The 20,498-nt window shown below is 41.2% G+C and overlaps 1 protein-coding gene across 4 annotated transcripts in view; it reads right to left on the reverse strand.

Annotated features, from left to right (window-relative positions):
* Positions 1–396: 396 nt before the first annotated feature.
* LOC133559615 (melanopsin-A-like) overlaps positions 397–20,498 on the reverse strand; it is a 41,795-nt gene continuing 21,693 nt past the window's right edge. For all 4 annotated transcript variants that reach the window (XM_061911534.1, XM_061911537.1, XM_061911536.1 and 1 more), the window contains exons 4-12: positions 16,167–16,300; positions 11,049–11,252; positions 10,802–10,973; positions 8,724–8,900; positions 8,544–8,651; positions 8,229–8,418; positions 8,000–8,164; positions 5,269–5,319; positions 397–5,200 (exon numbers count right to left, since the gene is read on the reverse strand). In XM_061911534.1, coding sequence (XP_061767518.1) covers positions 5,036–5,200; positions 5,269–5,319; positions 8,000–8,164; positions 8,229–8,418; positions 8,544–8,651; positions 8,724–8,900; positions 10,802–10,973; positions 11,049–11,252; positions 16,167–16,300 — 1,366 coding nt within the window. In that variant the 3' untranslated portion in view covers positions 397–5,035. The remainder of the gene's footprint in view (positions 5,201–5,268; positions 5,320–7,999; positions 8,165–8,228; positions 8,419–8,543; positions 8,652–8,723; positions 8,901–10,801; positions 10,974–11,048; positions 11,253–16,166; positions 16,301–20,498) is intronic.

A 20,498-nucleotide genomic window follows, 5' to 3' on the forward strand; every position in this document is an offset into this window, starting at 1 on the left:
TTGTGTGTGTACATGTTTCTGTGTTTCTATGGTTGTATGTAGGTGTGTGTGTGTACATGTGTTGTGTGTATGTATGTAGGTATGTTTATGTGTATGCGGGGACTTGTAATTGTGTGTATGTATGTTTGTGCGTAGATGTGTGTGTGTGTGTACATGTTTGTGTGTACGACTGTATGCATGTACATATGTGTATGTGTGCACGTGTGTGTGTTTATTTGTACGTATGTTTGTGTTCATGTATACGTGTGTTTGTGTGCATGAGTGCAAGTGTTTACGGGTGTGTGTGCGTGTGTGTGCATGTGTATCCGTACGTATGTTTTTGTGTACATTAGAGACGCGTGTAGCGATGTTCCAACTGTTAAATGATGCAAGATACAATGATAAAATCTATTCTGTTTCAGTTGGGAACCAACGAGGATGTTTATTTATAAAAAAAAATGCATCCAAACAACATCTGCCAAACACACTCGTCTACAACAAAGAAACATAGAAAAGATCTGCCTGGATAATCCACAATGCATCACTTCGTGAAGGTCCACAAATAATAATAACACGCCTGTAAATCACAGCCTACATACTCTCGGAATGTCGCTAGCAAGAAAAGAAACACAGATCACGTAATAATGCGGGACTTTATCCAACAAGGTGGACAAAAGTTTAGCACACAAACAGGAAGTGGAACATTTACAAAAGCTGGCATCATTGTCGGCTTAATTCATATTTTATAGTGAGAGTTCATTGTGTACAATTCACCAACAACATACTTTGTTCCTGCCAAGAACCCAAGCTGAGCGAAGAGTTGTCATGATGATGATTTATGCATACTGTAACACAGTCAGCTTGGAGCATTGACCGAGTGTACTTCATGACGACCAAGCCAGCGAAGATAGTTCCACTTAATAGAACAACGTGCTTTTGTTGTGTTTTAAATACAAGCTTAAGTGCATAGAATGTGATTTGTCTATCAATTAATTATTCATGACGTGTAGTTAAGTTGCGCTTTTATCTTTCATTTGGAACAGAGCTGGCTTGTTCTATCGCTCAATCAGTGCACTTGTGTACTTACACAGTCTTTTTAGTGCATTTGTGTGTTACACTTGTGTACTTACACTTAGTCTTTAAGTGCATAGGTGTGTTACACTTGTGTACTTACACTGGCTATTTAGTGCATACTTGTGTTAAACTTGTGTACTTACCCTTAGTCCTTAAGTGCATAAGTGTGTTACACTAGTGTATGCACACTTAGTCTTTAAGTGCAAAAGTGTGTTACACTTGTGTACTTACACTTTGTTTTTAGTGTATAAATGTGTTACACTTGTGTACTTACCCTTATTCTTTAAATGCATAAGTGCGTTACACTTGAGTACTTACACTTTGTCATTTTAGTGTATAAGTGTGTTAGACTCGTGTACTTACACTTATTCTTAAGAGCTGTATACTTACACTTAGTCTTTTAGGAGCATAAGTGTGTTACACTTGTGTACGCACACTTTGTCTTTTTAGTGCATACGTGTGTTACACTTGTGTACTTACTCAGTCTTTTTAGTGAATAAGTGCGTTAAACTTGTGTACTTATACTTGGTCTTTAAGTGCATAGGTGTGTTACACTTGTGTACTTACACTGGCTTTTTGGTGCATAGGTGTGTTACACTTGTGTACTTACACTTAGTCTTTAAGTGCATAAGTGTGTTACACTTGTGTACTTACACTTAGTATTTAAGTGCATAAGTGTGGTACATTTGTGTACTTACCCTTAGTCTTTAAGTGCATAAGTGTGTTACACTTTTGTACTTACACTTTGTCTTTTTAGGGTATAAATGTGTTACACTTGTGTAATTATCCTTAGTCTGTTACACTTGAGTTCTTACACTTTGTCGTCTTTGTGTATAAGTGTGCTAGACTTTTGTACTTATACTTAGTCTTTTAAGAGTTGGGTACTTACAATTAGTCTTTTAGGAGCATAAGTGTGTTACACTTGTGTACGCACACTTTGTCTTTTTAGTGCATACGTGTGTTACACTTGTGTACTTACTCAGTCTTTTTAGTGAATAAGTGCGTTAAACTTGTGTACTTATACTTGGTCTTTAAGTGCATAGGTGTGTTACACTTGTGTACTTACACTGGCTTTTAGGTGCATAGGTGTGTTACACTTGTGTACTTACACTTAGTCTTTAAGTGCATAAGTGTGTTACACTTGTGTACTTACACTTAGTATTTAAGTGCATAAGTGTGGTACATTTGTGTACTTACCCTTAGTCTTTAAGTGCATAAGTGTGTTACACTTTTGTACTTACACTTTGTCTTTTTAGGGTATAAATGTGTTACACTTGTGTAATTATCCTTAGTCTGTTACACTTGAGTTCTTACACTTTGTCGTCTTTGTGTATAAGTGTGCTAGACTTTTGTACTTATACTTAGTCTTTTAAGAGTTGGGTACTTACAATTAGTCTTTTAGGAGCATAAGTGTGTTACACTTGTGTACGCACACTTTGTCTTTTTAGTGCATACGTGTGTTACACTTGTGTACTTACTCAGTCTTTTTAGTGAATAAGTGCGTTAAACTTGTGTACTTATACTTGGTCTTTAAGTGCATAGGTGTGTTACACTTGTGTACTTCCACTGGCTTTTAGGTGCATAGGTGTGTTACACTTGTGTACTTACACTTAGTCTTTAAGTGCATAAGTGTGTTACACTTGTGTACTTACACTTAGTATTTAAGTGCATAAGTGTGGTACCTTTGTGTACATACCCTTAGTCTTTAAGTGCATATGTGTGTTACACTTTTGTACTTACACTTTGTCTTTTTAGGGTATAAATGTGTTACACTTGTGTACTTACCCTTAGTCTGTTACACTTGAGTTCTTACACTTTGTCTTCTTTGTGTATAAGTGTGCTAGACTTGTGTACTTACACTTAGTCTTTTAAGAGTTGAGTACTTACAATTAGTCTTTTAAGAGCATAAGTGTGTTACACTTGTGTATTTACACTTTGTCTTTTTAGTGCATACGTGTTTTATTTGTGTACTTACACTTAGTCTTTACGTGCATAGGTGTGTTTTACTTGTGTACTTATACTTAGTCTTTAAGTGCATAAGTGTGCTACACCTGTGTATTTACACGTTGTTTTTTTAGTCCATAAGTGTGTTGCACTTGATTACTTACACTCAAGTCTTTTTAGTGTATAAGTGTGATAGACTTGTGTACTTAAACTTAGTCTTTTAAGAGCATAAGTGTGTTACACTTGTGTACTTACACTTAGTCTTTTTAGTGTATAAGGGTTTTACACTTGTGTACTTAAACTTAGTATTTAAGTGCATAAGTGTGTTACACTTGAGTTCTTACACTTTGTCTTTTTAGTGTATAAGTGTGTTAGACTTGTGTACTTACACTTAGTCTTTTAACAGTTGTGTACTTACACTTAAGACTTTTAAGAGCACAAGTGTGTTACACTTGTGTATTTTACACTTTGCCTTTTTAGTGCATAAGTGTGTTACACTTGTCTACTTACACTTTGTCTTTTTAGTGTATAAGTTTGTTAGACTTGTGTACTTACACTTAGTCTTTTAAGAGCATAAGTGTGTTACACTTGTGCATTTACATTTTGTCTTTTTAGTGCACACGTGTGTTACACTTGTGTACTTACACTTTGTCTTTTTAGTGCATAAGGGTGTTATACTTGTGCACTTACACTTAGTCTTTTTGGTGCATAAGTGTGTTACACTTGTGTACTTACACTTTGTCTTTTTAGTGCATAAGTGTGTTACACTTGTGTACTTACACTTTGTCTTTTTAGTGCATAAGTGTGTTGCACTTGTGTTCTTACATTTAGTCTTTTTAGTCAATATGTGTGTTAAATTTGTGTACTTATACCTAGTCTTTAAGTGCATAGGTGTGTTACACTTGTGTACTTACACTTAGTGTTTTTAGTGCACAAGTGTCTTACATTTGTGTACTTATACTTAGTCTTTAAGTGCATAAGTGTATTACACCTGTGTACTTACACTTAGTGTTTTTAGTACACAAGTGTCTCACAATTCTGTACTTATACTTAGTATTTAACACAGTTTGTTACACTTGTGTACGTTTGCTTCGTATCAAAGTGCATAAGTTTGTTACGTCTGCGTACTTATGCTTAGTATTTAAGTGCACAAGTGTGTTACACTTGTGTACCTACACTTAGTCTTTAAGTCCATGAGTGTGCTTCACTTGTGTGTTTATTAAATTTCTGTACTTACACTTGGTAAATTGAGTGAATTGGTGTGTTACATTTGTATATTTATATAATTTTTAAGTGCCTAAGTTTGTTACACTTGTGTATTTATACTTAGTCTTTAAGTGCATACGTGTGTTACATTTGTGTACTTATACTTAGTCTTTTGAGTGAATTAGTATGTAACAGTTGAGTACTTACACTTAGTATTTTAGTGTATAAGTGTGTTGCAGTTGTGTACTTAGACTTGGTATTTTTAGTGAACAAGTGTGTTGCACTTGTGTGCTTAAACTTTTACACTAGTGTACTTATACTTAGGGCCTGATCTACTAAAGGTTTATGTATACTAAAGCACAGGCAAAGTTTGATAGCACAGACAACTCATCTACTAAACTTGTGAGCAGAGGGTTCAGTGAGCAGAATATATGCTGCTCATCAGAACGCACACAATACTGGGAGGAGAATGCAATTATAATTATTCAGCACTTGCAGTGTGATTCATCAAGACTAAAACTGTTCTGCATTTTGTATCTTCATTTCATACATCTGGAAAAATATGTACCAATATGGACAAAAATGTGTGTCGACATATTTAGTCTGTCAGAAATAAAAATATTAAGCATATTGTCAATGCAGCAATATCCTTTTATAGTTCTATAGCTGCTCGATAAATTAAGGGGACTCCAGGAACCAAGTACACAGTGTACACAGTATACTTACTGAAGTGTACTGATGAAAGTATTGTTTTTGAGACACAGTATTTGTGTTTGAGATGATTCTGATTGGACGTTGGCTCGTGACATGCAAATAGGAAAGAGGCGTGTCTCTAAGCCGACCCCGCCCCCGTGCAGCTGTAGGTGGCCTTGCCGCGGACGGAGCGTGAGCTGCTTCGGCCAACGGGAAGGAAGGGGCTGGACTCAGAGGTGATGACGATGCTCGGGATGCGACCCAGCGCACTTCTGGTCACATGACCTTGTGCCGAGTCAGCGTTCTGTCAGAAAGGGCAGGTTTTGGACGTTTAGAAGACAAACGGTGTCCGATTCGAGTCTTGGTACTCACGTTAGGAATGGGGCCGACTCCGATGGTGGAGATGTCTGTGTCGAAGGACGTCTGTAGGAAGACAAAGAGGATGCTGACGAGTGGTTGGAAGCGGAGCCGTGTACAGAGAGACTCTGGACAACTCGGTTTAAGAGTTGGTCCAAAACTTGGCCTCCTGTAGTCAGGTGAGGGGCTTTTGACCAATCAGAGAGTCGGGACATTTTGGTTTTAGAGTTTGTCCCAAACATGGCTTTCTGTAGTTTCGTGAGTCTTTTGACCAATCAGACAGACTCTAGACAACTCAGTTTCAGAGTTGGTCCGAAACATGGTGCTCCGTAGTCACGTGAGAGGCTTTTGACCAATCAGAGAGACCCTGGATAACCCGGGTTGAGAGTTGGTCCCAAACATGGCGCCCTGTAGTCGCGTGAGGGGCTTTTGACCAATCAGAAAGTCGGGACAACTCGGTTTCACTTGGTCCCAAACATGGCGTTCTGTAGCCACGTGGGAGTCTTTTGACCAATGAGAGAGACTCTGGACAATTCGGTTTGAAAATTGGTCCCAAACATGGCACCCTGTAGTCACGTGAGGGGATATTTCATCAATCAGAAACTCGGGATAACTCAGTTCTAGAGTTGGTCCCAAACATGGCACCCTGTAGTCACATGAGGGGGCTTTTGACCAATCAGAGAGACTCTGGAAAACTTTAGTTTGAAAGATGGTCCCAAACATGTCGCCCTGTAGTCATGTGAGGTTCTTTGGACCAATCAGAAAGTCAGGACAACTCGGTTTCAGAGTTGCTCGGTTTCAGAGTTGGTCCCAAACATGGCGCCCTGTAGTCACGTGAGGGGATATTGACCAATTAGAGAGACTCTAGATTACCCGGTTTGAGAGTTGTTCCCAAACATGGCGCCCTGTAGTGACGTGAGGGGCTTTTGACCAATCAGAGAGACTCTGGACAACCTGGTTTGAGAGTTGGTCCCAAACATGGTGCTCTGTAGTCTCGTGAGGGGCTTTCAACCAATCGGAGAGACGCTGGACAACTCGGTTTGAGAGTTGGTCCCAAACGTGGCGCCCTTTAGTCATGTGAGGTTCTTTGGACCAATCAGAAAGTCAGGACACCTCGGTTTCAGAGTTGGTCCCAAACATGGCGCCCTGTAGTCACGTGAGGGGCTTTTGACCATTTGGAAAGTCGGGACAACTGTGTTTCACAATTGGTCCCAAACATGGCGTTCAGTGGCCACGTAAGAGTCTTTTGACCAATCAGAGAGACTCTGGATCACACAGTTTGAGAATTGGTCCCAAATGTGGCGCCCTGCAGTCATGTGAGGTTCTTTGGACCAATCAGAAAGTCAGGACACCTCTGTTTCAGAGTTGTTCCCAAACATGGCGCCCTGTAGTCATGTGAGGGGCTTTTGACCATTTGGAAAGGCGGGACAACTGGGTTTCACAATTGGTCCCAAACATGGCGTTCTGTAGCCACGTAAGGGTCTTTTGACCAATCAGAGAGACTCTGGATAACCCGGTTTGAGAATTGGTCCCAAACGTGGAGCCCTGTAGTCATGTGAGGGTCTTTTGACCAATCAAAGGGACTCTAGATTACCCGGTTTGAGAGTTGGTCCGAAAAATGTTGCCCTGTAGTCATGTGAGGGGCTTTTGACCAATCAGACGGACTCTGGACAACTCAGTTTCAGAGTTGGTCCCAAGCATGCCGCCCTGTAGTCACGTGGGGGGATATTGACCAATCAGAAACTCAGGACAACTCGGTTTCAGAGTTGGTCCCAATCATGGCGTTATGTAGTCACGTGAGGGGTTTTTTGACCAATGAGAGAGACTCTGGACAACTCGGTTTCAGAGTTGGACCCAAACATGGTGCCCCATAGTCACTTGAGGGTCTTTTGACTAATCAGACAGACTCTGGAGAACCCAATTTGAGAATTGGTCCCGAACATGGCAGCTTGTATTCATGTTAGGGACTTTTCACCAATCAGAGAGACGCTGGACAACTCGGTTTGAGGGTTTGTCCCAAACATGGGGCCCTGTAGTCACGTGAGGGGCTTACACGTGACTACAGGGTGCCATGTTTGGGACCAGAACTAAAACCGGGTTGTCCTGACTCTCTCAAACATGGCGCCCTGTAGTCATGTGAGGGGCTTTTGACCATTTGGAAAGTCGGGACAACTGGGTTTCACAATTGGTCCCAATCATGGCGTTCTGTAGCCACGTAAGGGGCTTTTGACCAATCAGAGAGACTCTGGAAAACTTTGGTTTGAGAGTTGGTTCCAAACATGGCGCCCTGTAGTCATGTGAAGTTCTTTGGACCAATCAGAAAGTCAGGACAACTGGGTTTCAGAGTTGGTCCCAAACATGGCGCCCTGTAGTTACGTGAGGGGATATTGACCAATCAGAAACTCAGGACAACTCGGTTTCAGACTTGGTCCGAGACATGGCATTCTGTAGTCACGTGAGGGGCTTTTGACCAATTAGAGAGACTCTGGATAACTCGGTTTCAGAGTTGGACCCAAACATGGCATTCTGTAGTCACGTGAGGGGCTTTTGACCAATTAGAGAGACTCTGGATAACTCGGTTTCAGAGTTGGACCCAAACATGGCACCCTGTAGTCACGTGAGGGCCTTACACGTGACTACAGGGCGCCATGTTTGGGACCAGAACTAAAACCGGGTTGTCCCGACTCTCTCTACAAACGGCTCTGATGGGAAGGTTTCCTGACGACAAAGATGTTTTTGCGCTGACCTTGTCGAAGATTCCCGAGTCGTGACTTTTCATCTTGCTCTTGAAGCTGGAAGAAGGTTTGAATTCTGTAAAGTCTTCCGTGTCCCTGCTGATGTCACAAGACACTTGGCGGCTGGCGGGTCGAGAGCCCAGACTGGGCAGGTCGGCCTCGGTGTCCGTCAGCCCCTGCCGTTACGGAAGACAAGGGGCTTTTCAAAACGAAAGCTGTCGCCCGTCAAGGCCAACTCACCGATTCGCTATCGGAGACGGACGAGAGGCGACTCTTGCTGCGGCGGCGGAACTGGGCGCTGATGTCGGACGACTGGCTGGTGACGGTGGAGCGCCGCGTGGAAATGAAGCTGCTGCTGGCAGAGCGCATGTCGTGAGGACGCACGCACAGCAGGACGCCGAGACACGGGATGTACTTGGCCAACGCCACCCTGGGGAAGGACATCTGTGATTTCATCGACTTAGCGGGTATTAGCGCCGCGGATCCGCTACGGTCTAGTTAGCATCCAGGTCGAGCTTAGCGTGGGCTCTAATGGAAACGAGGAAGCGGCGCTACCTGTACTTGGGATGCGTGATGGCGTAGATGATGGGGTTGTGGATGGCGGAGGCCTTGGCGATGACGGCGGGCACCGAGTTCATGTAGGGCGTCAGCATGTCGGCGTACCTGCACACCCCAGACCACCACAATGTATCCCGCCCGCGACATGGCGCATGCCTTCCACTGTGAGAGCTTTACCCGGCGAAGGCAGTGAGGGCGACGGCGGAGTACGGCGACCACGAGACCACGTAGAGCAGGATGACGATCAGCGCGATCTTGGCCATTTTCCACTCGTTCTGCAGCCGCTGGAACGTCTTCGCCGAGTCCCGCGCCGACGCGTGAGAGCGCACGCTGCCGTTCATCTTGCCCACAGCCCTGACGCACACACACACACACACACACACACATTCTTGCTTTTACAATAATACAACTTATTTTCTAAGAACAATTATGATTTTTTTTTCCAATATACAGTATTTGACTTTAATCCTGTAAAATGGCATACTTTACATTCTTTTTAAAATATTTTTTTCTTAAAACTTTTTTCCCTAACCATATTTCTGCACAATTCTTGTCGGATGATTATTATTGTACACTTTTGTATTTATTTTTTTTAAAAGAAAAACATATTTGTTTCCATTATATTTGACAAGAATGGCATAATTTTGTGTTATTCCGACATAATTCTTGTACAATGACATCTCTTTCCCCATAATATTAACAACTTTAAAAAAACAAAAACAAAAAAAAACTAATATATATATATATATATATATATATATATATACACACCTGTATGTATGTATGTATATATATGTATATATATATTATATATATATATAATATATATAATGTGTATATATATATAATGTGTATGTATATATATATATATATTCAAAAAATAAATAATATATACATATATTTGTATATATTTTTTGATTTATGTACATATAAGATATATATATACAAACCCCGTTTCCATATGAGTTGGTAAATTGTGTTAGATGTAAATATAAACAGAATACAATGATTTGCGAATCCTTTTCAACCCATATTCAGTTGAATATGCTACAAAGACAACATATTTGATGTTCAAACTGATAATTTTTTTTTTTGCTAACAATCATTAACTTTAGAATTTGATGCCAGCAACATGTGATAAAGAAGTTGGGAAAGGTTGCAATAAATACTGATAAAGTTGAGGAATGCTCATCAAACACTTATTTGGAACATCCCACAGGTGTGCAGGCTAATTGGGAACAGGTGGGTGCCATGATTGGGTATAAAAACAGCTTCCCAAAAAAATGCTCAGTCTTTCACAAGAAAGGATGGGGCGAGGTACACCCCTTTGTCCACAACTGTGTGAGTAAAAAGTCAAAACAGTTTAAGAACAACGTTTTTCAAAGTGTATATGCAAGAAATTTAGGGATTTCAACATCTACGGTGTCCTGAGTAGTCTGGGGTTCAATCCCGGGCTCGGGATCTTTCTGTGTGGAGTTTGCATGTCCTCCCCCGTGGCGACAGACAGGAAGTGAAGTGGAGACAGACAGGCAGTAAAGTGGCATGTCATGGAGACGGACAGGAAGTGAAATGGAGACAGACAGGAAGTGAAGTGGCATGTGGTGGAGACACAGAGGAAGTGAAGTGGAGACAGCCGTGAAGTAAAGTGGAGACAGACAGGAAGTGAAATGGAGACAGACAGGAAGTGAAATGGCATGTGGTGGACACACAGAGGAAGTGAAGTGGAGACAGACAGAAAGTGAAATGGAGACAGACAGGAAGTGAAGTGGAGACAGACAGGCAGTAAAGTGGCATGTCATGGAGACGGACAGGAAGTGAAGTGGAGACGGACAGGAAGTGAAGTGGCATGTGGTGGAGACACAGAGGAAGTGAAGTGGAGACAGCCGTGAAGTAAAGTGGAGACGGACAGGAAGTGAAATGGAGACAGACAGGAAGTGAAGTGGCATGTGGTGGAGACACAGAGGAAGTGAAGTGGAGACAGCGTTGAAGTAAAGTGGAGACAGACAGGAAGTGAAGTGGAGACAGACAGGCAGTAAAGTGGCATGTCATGGAGACGGACAGGAAGTGAAGTGGAGACAGACAGGAAGTGAAGTGGGGACAGACAGGAAGTGAAGTGCCATGTGGTGGAGACACAGAGGAAGTGAAGTGGAGACAGCCGTGAAGTAAAGTGGAGACAGACAGGAAGTGAAATGGAGACAGACAGGAAGTGAAATGGAGACAGACAGGAAGTGAAGTGGAGACAGACAGGAACTGACCGGTTGGTGGAGCGTATGGCTCTGAAGATGAAGACGTAGCAGTAGATGATGACGAGGAGCGGCAGGAAGAAGACAAAGATGAAGAGCAGCATGGTGTACGCCCGCACAGACGCCGTGAAGGTCATGTAGTCCCAGGTGCACGACGTCAGCAGACCCTCAGGCACGTACGCACCTGCAGCACACACACACTCATTTACTCACACAAACGTGTGTGTGTGTGTGTGTGTGTGTGTGTGCGTGTCCTCACTCCAGCCAAAGAAGGGCGGCAGGCTCCACCCCAGCGAGTACGTCCACGCCGCCGCCAGGATGATCAGCGCCCGCTTGCGAGACAACACGCCGATGGAGGTGAGAGGTCGCGTGATGACGAAGTAACGGTCCACGGCGATCACCGTCAGAGTGATCATGGAGCAGATGCCGAACACAGCGCCGCAGAAGGCGTACAGCTCGCACGCTGACACACACGCACACACACACACACGCACACACACACACACACACACACAGTTGAAAAAGTTATGACTGTGTACATCTTAGAGTTGTGTGGTCATCACACAAGTAAAGTGAAAATAAAAATGTATTAAAGACTGATCTTAAAATGATGACGGTACAACACTCCTTTTTTACTACATCACTCCTTTTTTTGGTACAGCACTCCTTTCTTTTACTACAACACTTATTTTTAGTACATGACTTTTTTAAATAAGACACTTTTTTTTGGTACAGCACTCCTTTTTAATAAAGTACTTTTTTTGCAGTACTTGATTATTATGACATTCCTTTTTCGATACAGCACTTTTTTCTCGTTTTTCTACTGCAGCACTTTTTTTATATAAATACAACACTCCTTTTTTTAGTACAACACTCCATTTTTACTACAGTACTTTTTTTAGTACAGTACTTTTATTTATTACAGCACTCCTTTTTTGATGCAGTACTTTTTACCACCTTTTTTTAGTACAGCACTTTTTTATTACAGTACTCCTTTTTTAGAACATGACTTTTTTATGACTTACAGCACTCCTTTTTTGAGTCCACTTTTTTTTTACTACAACACTTTTTTTACAGCACTCCTTTTTTTTACTACAACACTCCTTTTTAGTACAGTACTTTTTTATTTATTACACCACTCCTTTTTTGATATAGTACTTTTTAACCCCCATTTTTACTATAGCACTTTTTTCAGTACAACACTTTATTACAGCACTCCTTTTTTTACTACAACACTCCTTTTTACTACAGTACTTTATTTATTTACGGCACTCCTTTTTTTATATGGATGTCAAAGTTTGTAGGTGTCGAACCCCAAGTTGCAGCGATGGAGGCAGGCATTGGATATGAAAACATGATTTAATTAAAACTAAACAAGAACAGACAAAAAGCACGCACGTGGGCGGAATAACAAACTAAGGGAGCTAGCAATGGGAGCTCGAAAAACGAACGGGAATTTTTAGCGTGTAAGCTACTGGATAGCAAACAGAAAAACTTGAAAATAGTTAATGGCTAACAAGAACAGCTTACCGCTACGACGACCAGGACAAAATGTAGCACGACAGGTAATAGCTGAAATGATCACATCGACACGACAAGAGTGACATGTGGCAACGACAATACAATGATCTAGCAATTGACAGGAGACAAAGCAGGTACAAATAGGTGCGGGCTGATTGGCAACAGGTGTGGCCAGGTGCCAATCAGCCGCAGCTGAGGAGGAACACAGCACTCAGGGAACAAGACAGGAAACTGACAAAATAAGAGCACATGACAGGAACTAAAGACAGGAGATACTAAACACAGAGGAAACAAAGACAAATGCAGAGGAAAAAAACTAAGCCTAACAATGGAACTCCTATTTTGAGTATTGAACTCCTCTTTTTTTGGAACAACACACCTTTTATTAGTACAACAATCTATTTTTAGTACAGTACTTTTTTTTAATTTACTACAGCACTCCTTTTACTAGTCCAGCACTCCTTTTCTTTTTTTACTACAAAACTTCTTAGTACAGTACATTTTTATTTATTACAACACTCCTTTTTCTAGTCCAACCCATTTTTTTTTTAACTACAGCACTCCTTTTTAAGTACGATACTTTTTTCTTTTTTTTTTTTTACCCTAACACTCCTTTTTCCTACGGAACGCCTATTTTTAGTACAGAACTCCTAGTACAGCACTTGTTTTTTAGTAGAGTACTTTTTTATATATTACAACACTCCTTTTTCTAGTCCAGCCCTCCTTTTTTTTACCACAACACTCCTTCTTTAGTACAGTACTTTTTTATTTATTTACAGTACTCCTTTTTTCTACGGAACTCCTATTTTTAGTACAGAACTCTTTTTTTTTTGGAACAGCACACCTTTTTTTTTTTACTACAAGACTATTTTTAGTACAGCACTAATTTTTTTTAGTACAGTACTTTTTTATTTATTAGAAGACTCCTTTTTCTAGTCAAACCCAAATTTTTTATTTTTTTTTACTACAGCACTCCTTTTTAAGTACGGTACTTTTTTTTTTTTACCCTAACACTTCTTTTTTTTTACGGAACTCCTATTTTTAGTACAGAACTCCTCTTTTTTTGGAACAGCATGCCTTTTTTTTTACTACACTATTTTTAGTACAGCATTTTTTTTTAGTAGAGTACTTTTTTATATATTACCACACTCCTTTTTCTAGTCCAGCCCTCCTTTTTTTTTTTACCACAACACTCCTTCTTTAGTACAGTACTTTTTTATTTATTTACAGTACTCCTTTTTTTCTACAGAACTCCTATTTTTAGTACAGAACTCCTCTTTTTTTGGAACAGCAAGCCTTTTTTTTTACTACAACACTATTTTTAGTACAGCACTTTTTTTTTAGTACAGTACTTTTTTGTTTCTTACACCGCACTCCTTTTTCTAGTCCAGCCCTCCTTTTTTTTTTACTACAACACTCCCTTTTAGGACAGTGCTTTTTTTTTTAGTACAGCACTTCTTTTTTTCTACGGAACTCCTTTTTTTAGTATACAAAACTCCTCTTTTTTTTGGAACAGCACATCTTTTTTAGTACAGTACTTTTTTTATTTAGTACATTACATCTTTTTTTACTACTACAACACTTTTTGACTACAAAGTACAGTTCTTGTGTTTACTACAGGACACCTTTTTTTTTGGAAAAACACTCCTTTTTTTTCTGCAGCACTCCTTTTTTTCCTACAAAATAATTGTTTTTGGAACAGCACTCCTTTTTTTTTTACTAAAACACTCACCTTTTACTACAGCACTCCTTTTTTTACGACAGCACTCCTTTTTTAGTACAGTACTTTTGGATTACTACAGCATTTTTTTTTTTTAACTACAGCCCTCCTTTTTTGTTGTACAGAACTCTTCTTTTCTTTTTTGTTTTGTCCAAAGTGTGTACCGGGGGCCATTTGCAGTAAATTATTGGTAAAAAAAAACAAAAAAAAAAAACAAGTAAAAATATATTAAAAAAAAAAAGATAATGAAATGAGAAAAATTTATTTATGTGTTGATTACTCTTCAGTGCTTCAGCATGTGTGGTAACAACATAGTTAATATTTTTGAGAGCTGGCCATTGTCGTGTTTTTTTGATAATAAAGACATTGTTATTATATCATATTAATACCCTTTGTCACCTTTACACGATTTTTAGTACATGTAAAGTTTTGTCACATTTTTTTTTTTTTTTACAAAATAAAATATCAATTCAAAATGGCCCCTACGTGCTTTGACTTTTCAGTGTGTTGTCCTTGGCGGAAAAAGTTCGGAAGCTGTCAAGCATGAGGAAAATGTGGGTTTTGTGGAGTGTTGTTGGGAAACAAAGGCGTGAAGGTCGAGTGTGAGGAGGAGGAGGAGGAGGAGGAAGAGGCACTTCTTCCTTTCAGAGTTTTTCCACACAGATTGATTTTTTCATAACAGCCACTTTATTAGGTACACCACAGCCTCCCCGAGTCAATTCGAAATCGATTCTCCATTCAAACCGGTTCTCACAAAGTATTATTTGGTTTGATAATCTTAATGAGACGCTTTGAAATCAGGTTGGAAAAGCTCTTTCTGGTTGAACGGAGATGGACTAAAAACATTTTTAAAAAATGATTCCTGTAAAAAAATAAAAATAAAAACATTTTAATCATACACTTTTAATTAATTTTTTTAATAGATTTTTTGGACCATTATGAATCCATTTAAAATCTGCACGAATAGGAGTTGCAATTTTGTTGCATGGAGATAGCCTAAAAATCATCTTATTAAAAAACAGTATACATAACAAACATTTTTTTGTCAAGACGGAGGGGTCAAAGCCTGCTGTGGGGTTTGTTCTCCCGGGATGCAAACGGACTACTCTGGACCAGGCGTGAAGGTAGGATCATATTTAATTATTCACTATCAAAATAAGAACAACAAAAAGGCGCACAACGTGAAAGCACTACTTAGACAGAACTATGGACAAGAACCGGCGTGGCGCAGTGGTAGAGTGGCCGTGCGCAACCCGAGGGTCCCTGGTTCAAATCCCACCTAGTACCAACTTTGTCACGTCCGTTGTGTCCTGAGCAAGACACTTCACCCTTGCTCCTGATGGGTGCTGGTTGGCGCCTTGCATGGCAGCTCCCTCCATCAGTGTGTGAATGTGTGTGTGAATGGGTAAATGTGGAAGTAGTGTCAAAGCGCTTTGAGTACCTTGAAGGTAGAAAAGCGCTATACAAGTACAACCCATTTATTTATTTATTTATAACCAAAAACTTGCGAACTGTGGCATGAATAAACAAAACTTACTTGGCCTAGCATGAAGCGAACAATCGCATGAAAAACAAGCGTGAACCTAGCATGAAAACTGCGGCATGAAAAGAGCAAATACAGAGTAAAGTCGCACAGGACTAACTGGCAAAAACAGGCTTCAATAATATTCTCGTGGTACGTGATAACGAACACATGAGGCAGGGGAAACTAATGAGTCGTCATGGTAACCAAACAAAAAGCGTAAACAGAAAATAACAAACAACATGATCCAGACCATAGATCATGACATTTTTGTAAAATATACTTTTGAAAATATGACTCAGGTTAGAATTGGGATGATTCCCGCATTTCAAAGGTGAATCGATTTTTCTGTGCACTCCGAGTCTGCACCACCACAGAGATACTGTTTACCCACACACGATTTCAAGGTCAATTCTGCCTGGCAGAACCAATGAAACGTCTATCCTGAAATACGACTGTAGTTTTGAATGTACTATCAGTATTATTACCAGTATTTTTACTTGTATTTGTATTATGATTTGTAAAACCTATTGTCTTGTTGTGTTTGGTTTATTTGTACAATAATCTATAGTGTGCGCGCGCGCGTGCTTGTGTGTGTGTGTGTGTGTGTGTACCTTTCTCCCCAAAGATCCACTTCTTGTGCATGCTGCTGACGAAGAAGATGGGTGACTGAGTGACACACATCAGCAGGTCAGTGACAGCCAAGTTGATGATGAACATGTTGGCGGGTGTTCGCAGGCTGCGGCTCCTACACACACACACACACACACACAAATGGATCACATCTGTTTAGTGCTCCAATCAATAAGACGTTCAATCAAAGCGCCTTCTGGGAAAATGTCAGAGGAGAAGAATGAAAAAAAACAAGGATGGATGGAAGATGGATGCAAGATGGATGGAAGACAGATGGAAGATGTGTGGGAGATGGATGGAAAATGGGTGAAAGATAGACGAAAGACAGGTGGAAAACGGGTGAAAGATTGATGGAAGATGGATGGAAGACATATGGAAGATGGATTAAAGACAGGTGGAAGACGGGTGGAAGATGGATGGAAGATGGATGGAAAATGGGTGGAAGATGGATGAAAGATCAATCAATCAATGTTTATTTATATAGCCCCAAATCACAAATGTCTCAAAGGACTGCACAAATCATTACGACTACAACATCCTCGGAAGAAACCACAAAGATGGATAGCAAATGAGTGGAAGATGAGTGAAAGATGGATGGAAGATGAATGGAAGATGGATGAAAGACGGGTAGAAGACGGGTGGAAGATTGATGAAAGACAGGTAGAAGACGGGTGGAAGATGGATGGAAGATGGTTGGAAGATAGATGAAAGACAGGTGGAATACGAGTGGAAGATGGATGGAAGATGGATGGAAGACAGGTGGAAGATGGGTGGAAGATGGGTGAAAGACAGGTGGAAGACGGGTGGAAGATCTGCTATCCATCGATGGAAGATGGGTGGAAGATGGGTGGAAGATGGATGGAAGACAGGTGGAAGACGGGTGGAAGATGGGTGAAAGACAGGTAGAAGATGGGTGGAAGATGGATGGAAGATGGTTGGAAGATAGATGAAAGACAGGTGGAATACGAGTGGAAGATGGGTGGGAGATGGATGGAAGACAGGTGGAAGATGGGTGAAAGACAGGTGGAAGACGGGTGGAAGATGGATGGAAGATGGGTGGAAGATGGATAGAAAATGGGTGGAAGATGGAGGAAAGATGGATAGCAGATGAGTGGAAGATGGATGGAAGATGGATGGAAAATGGATGGAAGACGAGTGAAAGATGGATGGAAGATGGGTGGAAGATGGATGGAAGACAGGTGGAAGACGGGTGGAAGATGGGTGAAAGACAGGTAGAAGATGGATGTAAGATGGGTGGGAGACGGATGGAAGATGGAGGAAAGATGAATAGCAGATGAGTGGAAGATGAGTGAAAGATGGATGGAAGATGGATGAAAGACGGGTGGAAGATAGATGAAAGACAGGTAGAAGACGGGTGGAAGATGGATGGAAGATGGTTGGAAGATGGGTGAAAGATAGATGAAACACAGGTGGAATTTGGGTGGAAGATGGATGAAAGATGGATCGAAGATGGGTGGAAGATGGATGGAAAAAAGGTGGAAGACGGGTGGAAGATGGATGAAAGACAGGTAGAATACGGGTGGAAGATGGATGGAAGGTAGATCGAAGATGGGTGGAAGATGAATCGAAGACACGTGGAAGACGGGTGGAAGATGGTTGAAAGACAGGTGGAAGACGGGTGGAAGATCGATGAAAGATGGGTGGAAGATGGATGGAAAATGGGTGGGAGATGGAGGAAAGATGGATAGCAGATGAGTGGGAGATGAGTGAAAGATGGATGGAAGATGGGCGGAAAATGGATGGAAGACAGGTGGAAGACGGGTGGAAGATGGGTGGAAGATGGAAGGAAAATGGGTGGAAGATGGAGGAATGATGGATAGCAGATGAGTGGAAGATGGATGGAAGATGGATGGAAAATGGGTGGAAAATGGATGGTAAATGGGTGGGAGATGGAGGAAAGATGGATAGCAGATGAATGGGAGATGAGTGAAAGATGGATGGAAGATGAATGGAAGATGAATGGAAAATTAATGGAATATGAGTGAAAGATGGATGGAAGATGGGCGGAAGATGGATGGAAGACAGGTGGAAGACGGGTGGAAGATGGGTGAAAGATGGAAGGAAAATGGGTGGAAGATGGAGGAAAGATGGATAGCAGATGAGTGGAAGATGAGTGAAAGATGGATGGAAGATGGATGGAAAATGAATGGAAGATGAGTGAAAGATGGATGGAAGATGGGCGGAAGATGAATGGAAGACAGGTGGAAGACGGGTAGAAGATGGATGGAAGATGAATGGAAGATGAATTGAAGATTTATGGAGGATGAATGATAGATTTATGGAAGATGGATGGAAGATTTATAGAAGATGGATGGAAGATGAGTGAAAGATGGATGGAAGATGGATGGAAGATGGTTGGAAGATGGGTGAAAGATAGATGAAACACAGGTGGAATTTGGGTGGAAGATGGATGAAAGATGGATCGAAGATGGGTGGAAGATGGATGGAAAACAGGTGGAAGACGGGTGGAAGATGGATGAAAGACAGGTAGAATACGGGTGGAAGATGGATGGAAGGTAGATTGAAGATGGGTGGAAGATGAATCGAAGACACGTGGAAGACGGGTGGAAGATGGTTGAAAGACAGGTGGAAGACGGGTGGAAGATCGATGAAAGATGGGTGGAAGATGGATGGAAAATGGGTGGGAGATGGAGGAAAGATGGATAGCAGATGAGTGGGAGATGAGTGAAAGATGGATGGAAGATGGGCGGAAAATTAATGGAATATGAGTGAAAGATGGATGGAAGACGGGCGTAAAATGGATGGAAGACAGGTGGAAGACGGGTGGAAGATGGGTGGAAGATGGAAGGAAAATGGGTGGAAGATGGAGGAAAGATGGATAGCAGATGAGTGGAAGATGGATGGAAGATGGATGGAAAATGGGTGGAAAATGGATGGTAAATGGGTGGGAGATGGAGGAAAGATGGATAGCAGATGAGTGGGAGATGAGTGAAAGATGGATGGAAGATGAATGGAAGATGAATGGAAAATTAATGGAATATGAGTGAAAGATGGATGGAAGATGGGCGGAAGATGGATGGAAGACAGGTGGAAGACGGGTGGAAGATGGGTGAAAGATGGAAGGAAAATGGGTGGAAGATGGAGGAAAGATGGATAGCAGATGAGTGGAAGATGAGTGAAAGATGGATGGAAGATGAATGGAAGATGGATGGAAAATGAATGGAAGATGAGTGAAAGATGGATGGAAGATGGGCGGAAGATGAATGGAAGACAGGTGGAAGACGGGTAGAAGATGGATGGAAGATGAATGGAAGATGAATTGAAGATTTATGGAGGATGAATGATAGATTTACTGAAGATGGATGGAAAATTTATAGAAGATGGATGGAAGATGAGTGAAAGATGGATGGAAGATGGATGGAAGATTTATGGAAGACGAGTGGAAGATGAATGAAAGATGGATGGAAGATGGAAGGAAGATGGGTTGAAGATGGATGGAAAATGGGTGGAAGATGGAGGAAAGATGGATAGCAGATGAGTGGAAGATGAGTGAAAGATGAGTGAAAGATGGATGGAAGATGAATGGAAGATGGATGGAAAATGGATGGAAGATGAGTGAAAGCTGGATGGAAGATGAATGGAAGACAGATGGAAGACAGGTAGAAGATGGATGGAAGATGAATGGAAGATGAATTGAAGATTTATGGAGGATGAATGATAAATTTATGGAAGATGGATGGAACATTTATAAAAGATGGATGGAAGATGAGTGAAAGATTTATGGAAGACGAGTGGAAGATGAATGAAAGATGGATGGAAGATGGAAGGAAGATGGATGGAAGACAGGTGGAAGATGGATGGAAGATGAGTGAACGATTGATACTACGTAGTATCCGGTGTAGACACTGAAGTGTACTAACAGTGTATCCGGTGTAGACACTGAAGTGTACTAACAGTGTATCCGGTGTGGACACTGAAGTGTACTAACAGTGTATCCGGTGTGGACACTGAAGTGTACTAACAGTGTATCCGGTGTAGACACTGAAGTGTACTAACAGTGTATCCGGTGTGGACACTGAAGTGTACTAACAGTGTATCCGGTGTAGACACTGAAGTGTACTAACAGTGTATCCGGTGTAGACACTGAAGTGTACTAACAGTGTATCCGGTGTAGACACTGAAGTGTACTAACAGTGTATCCGGTGTAGACACTGAAGTGTACTAACAGTGTATCCGGTGTAGACACTGAAGTGTACTAACAGTGTATCCGGTGTAGACACTGAAGTGTACTAACAGTGTATCCGGTGTAGACACTGAAGTGTACTAACAGT

Source organism: Nerophis ophidion, linkage group LG09 (assembly GCF_033978795.1).
Source record: "Nerophis ophidion isolate RoL-2023_Sa linkage group LG09, RoL_Noph_v1.0, whole genome shotgun sequence".
Taxonomy (NCBI): Eukaryota; Metazoa; Chordata; class Actinopteri; order Syngnathiformes; family Syngnathidae; genus Nerophis; species Nerophis ophidion.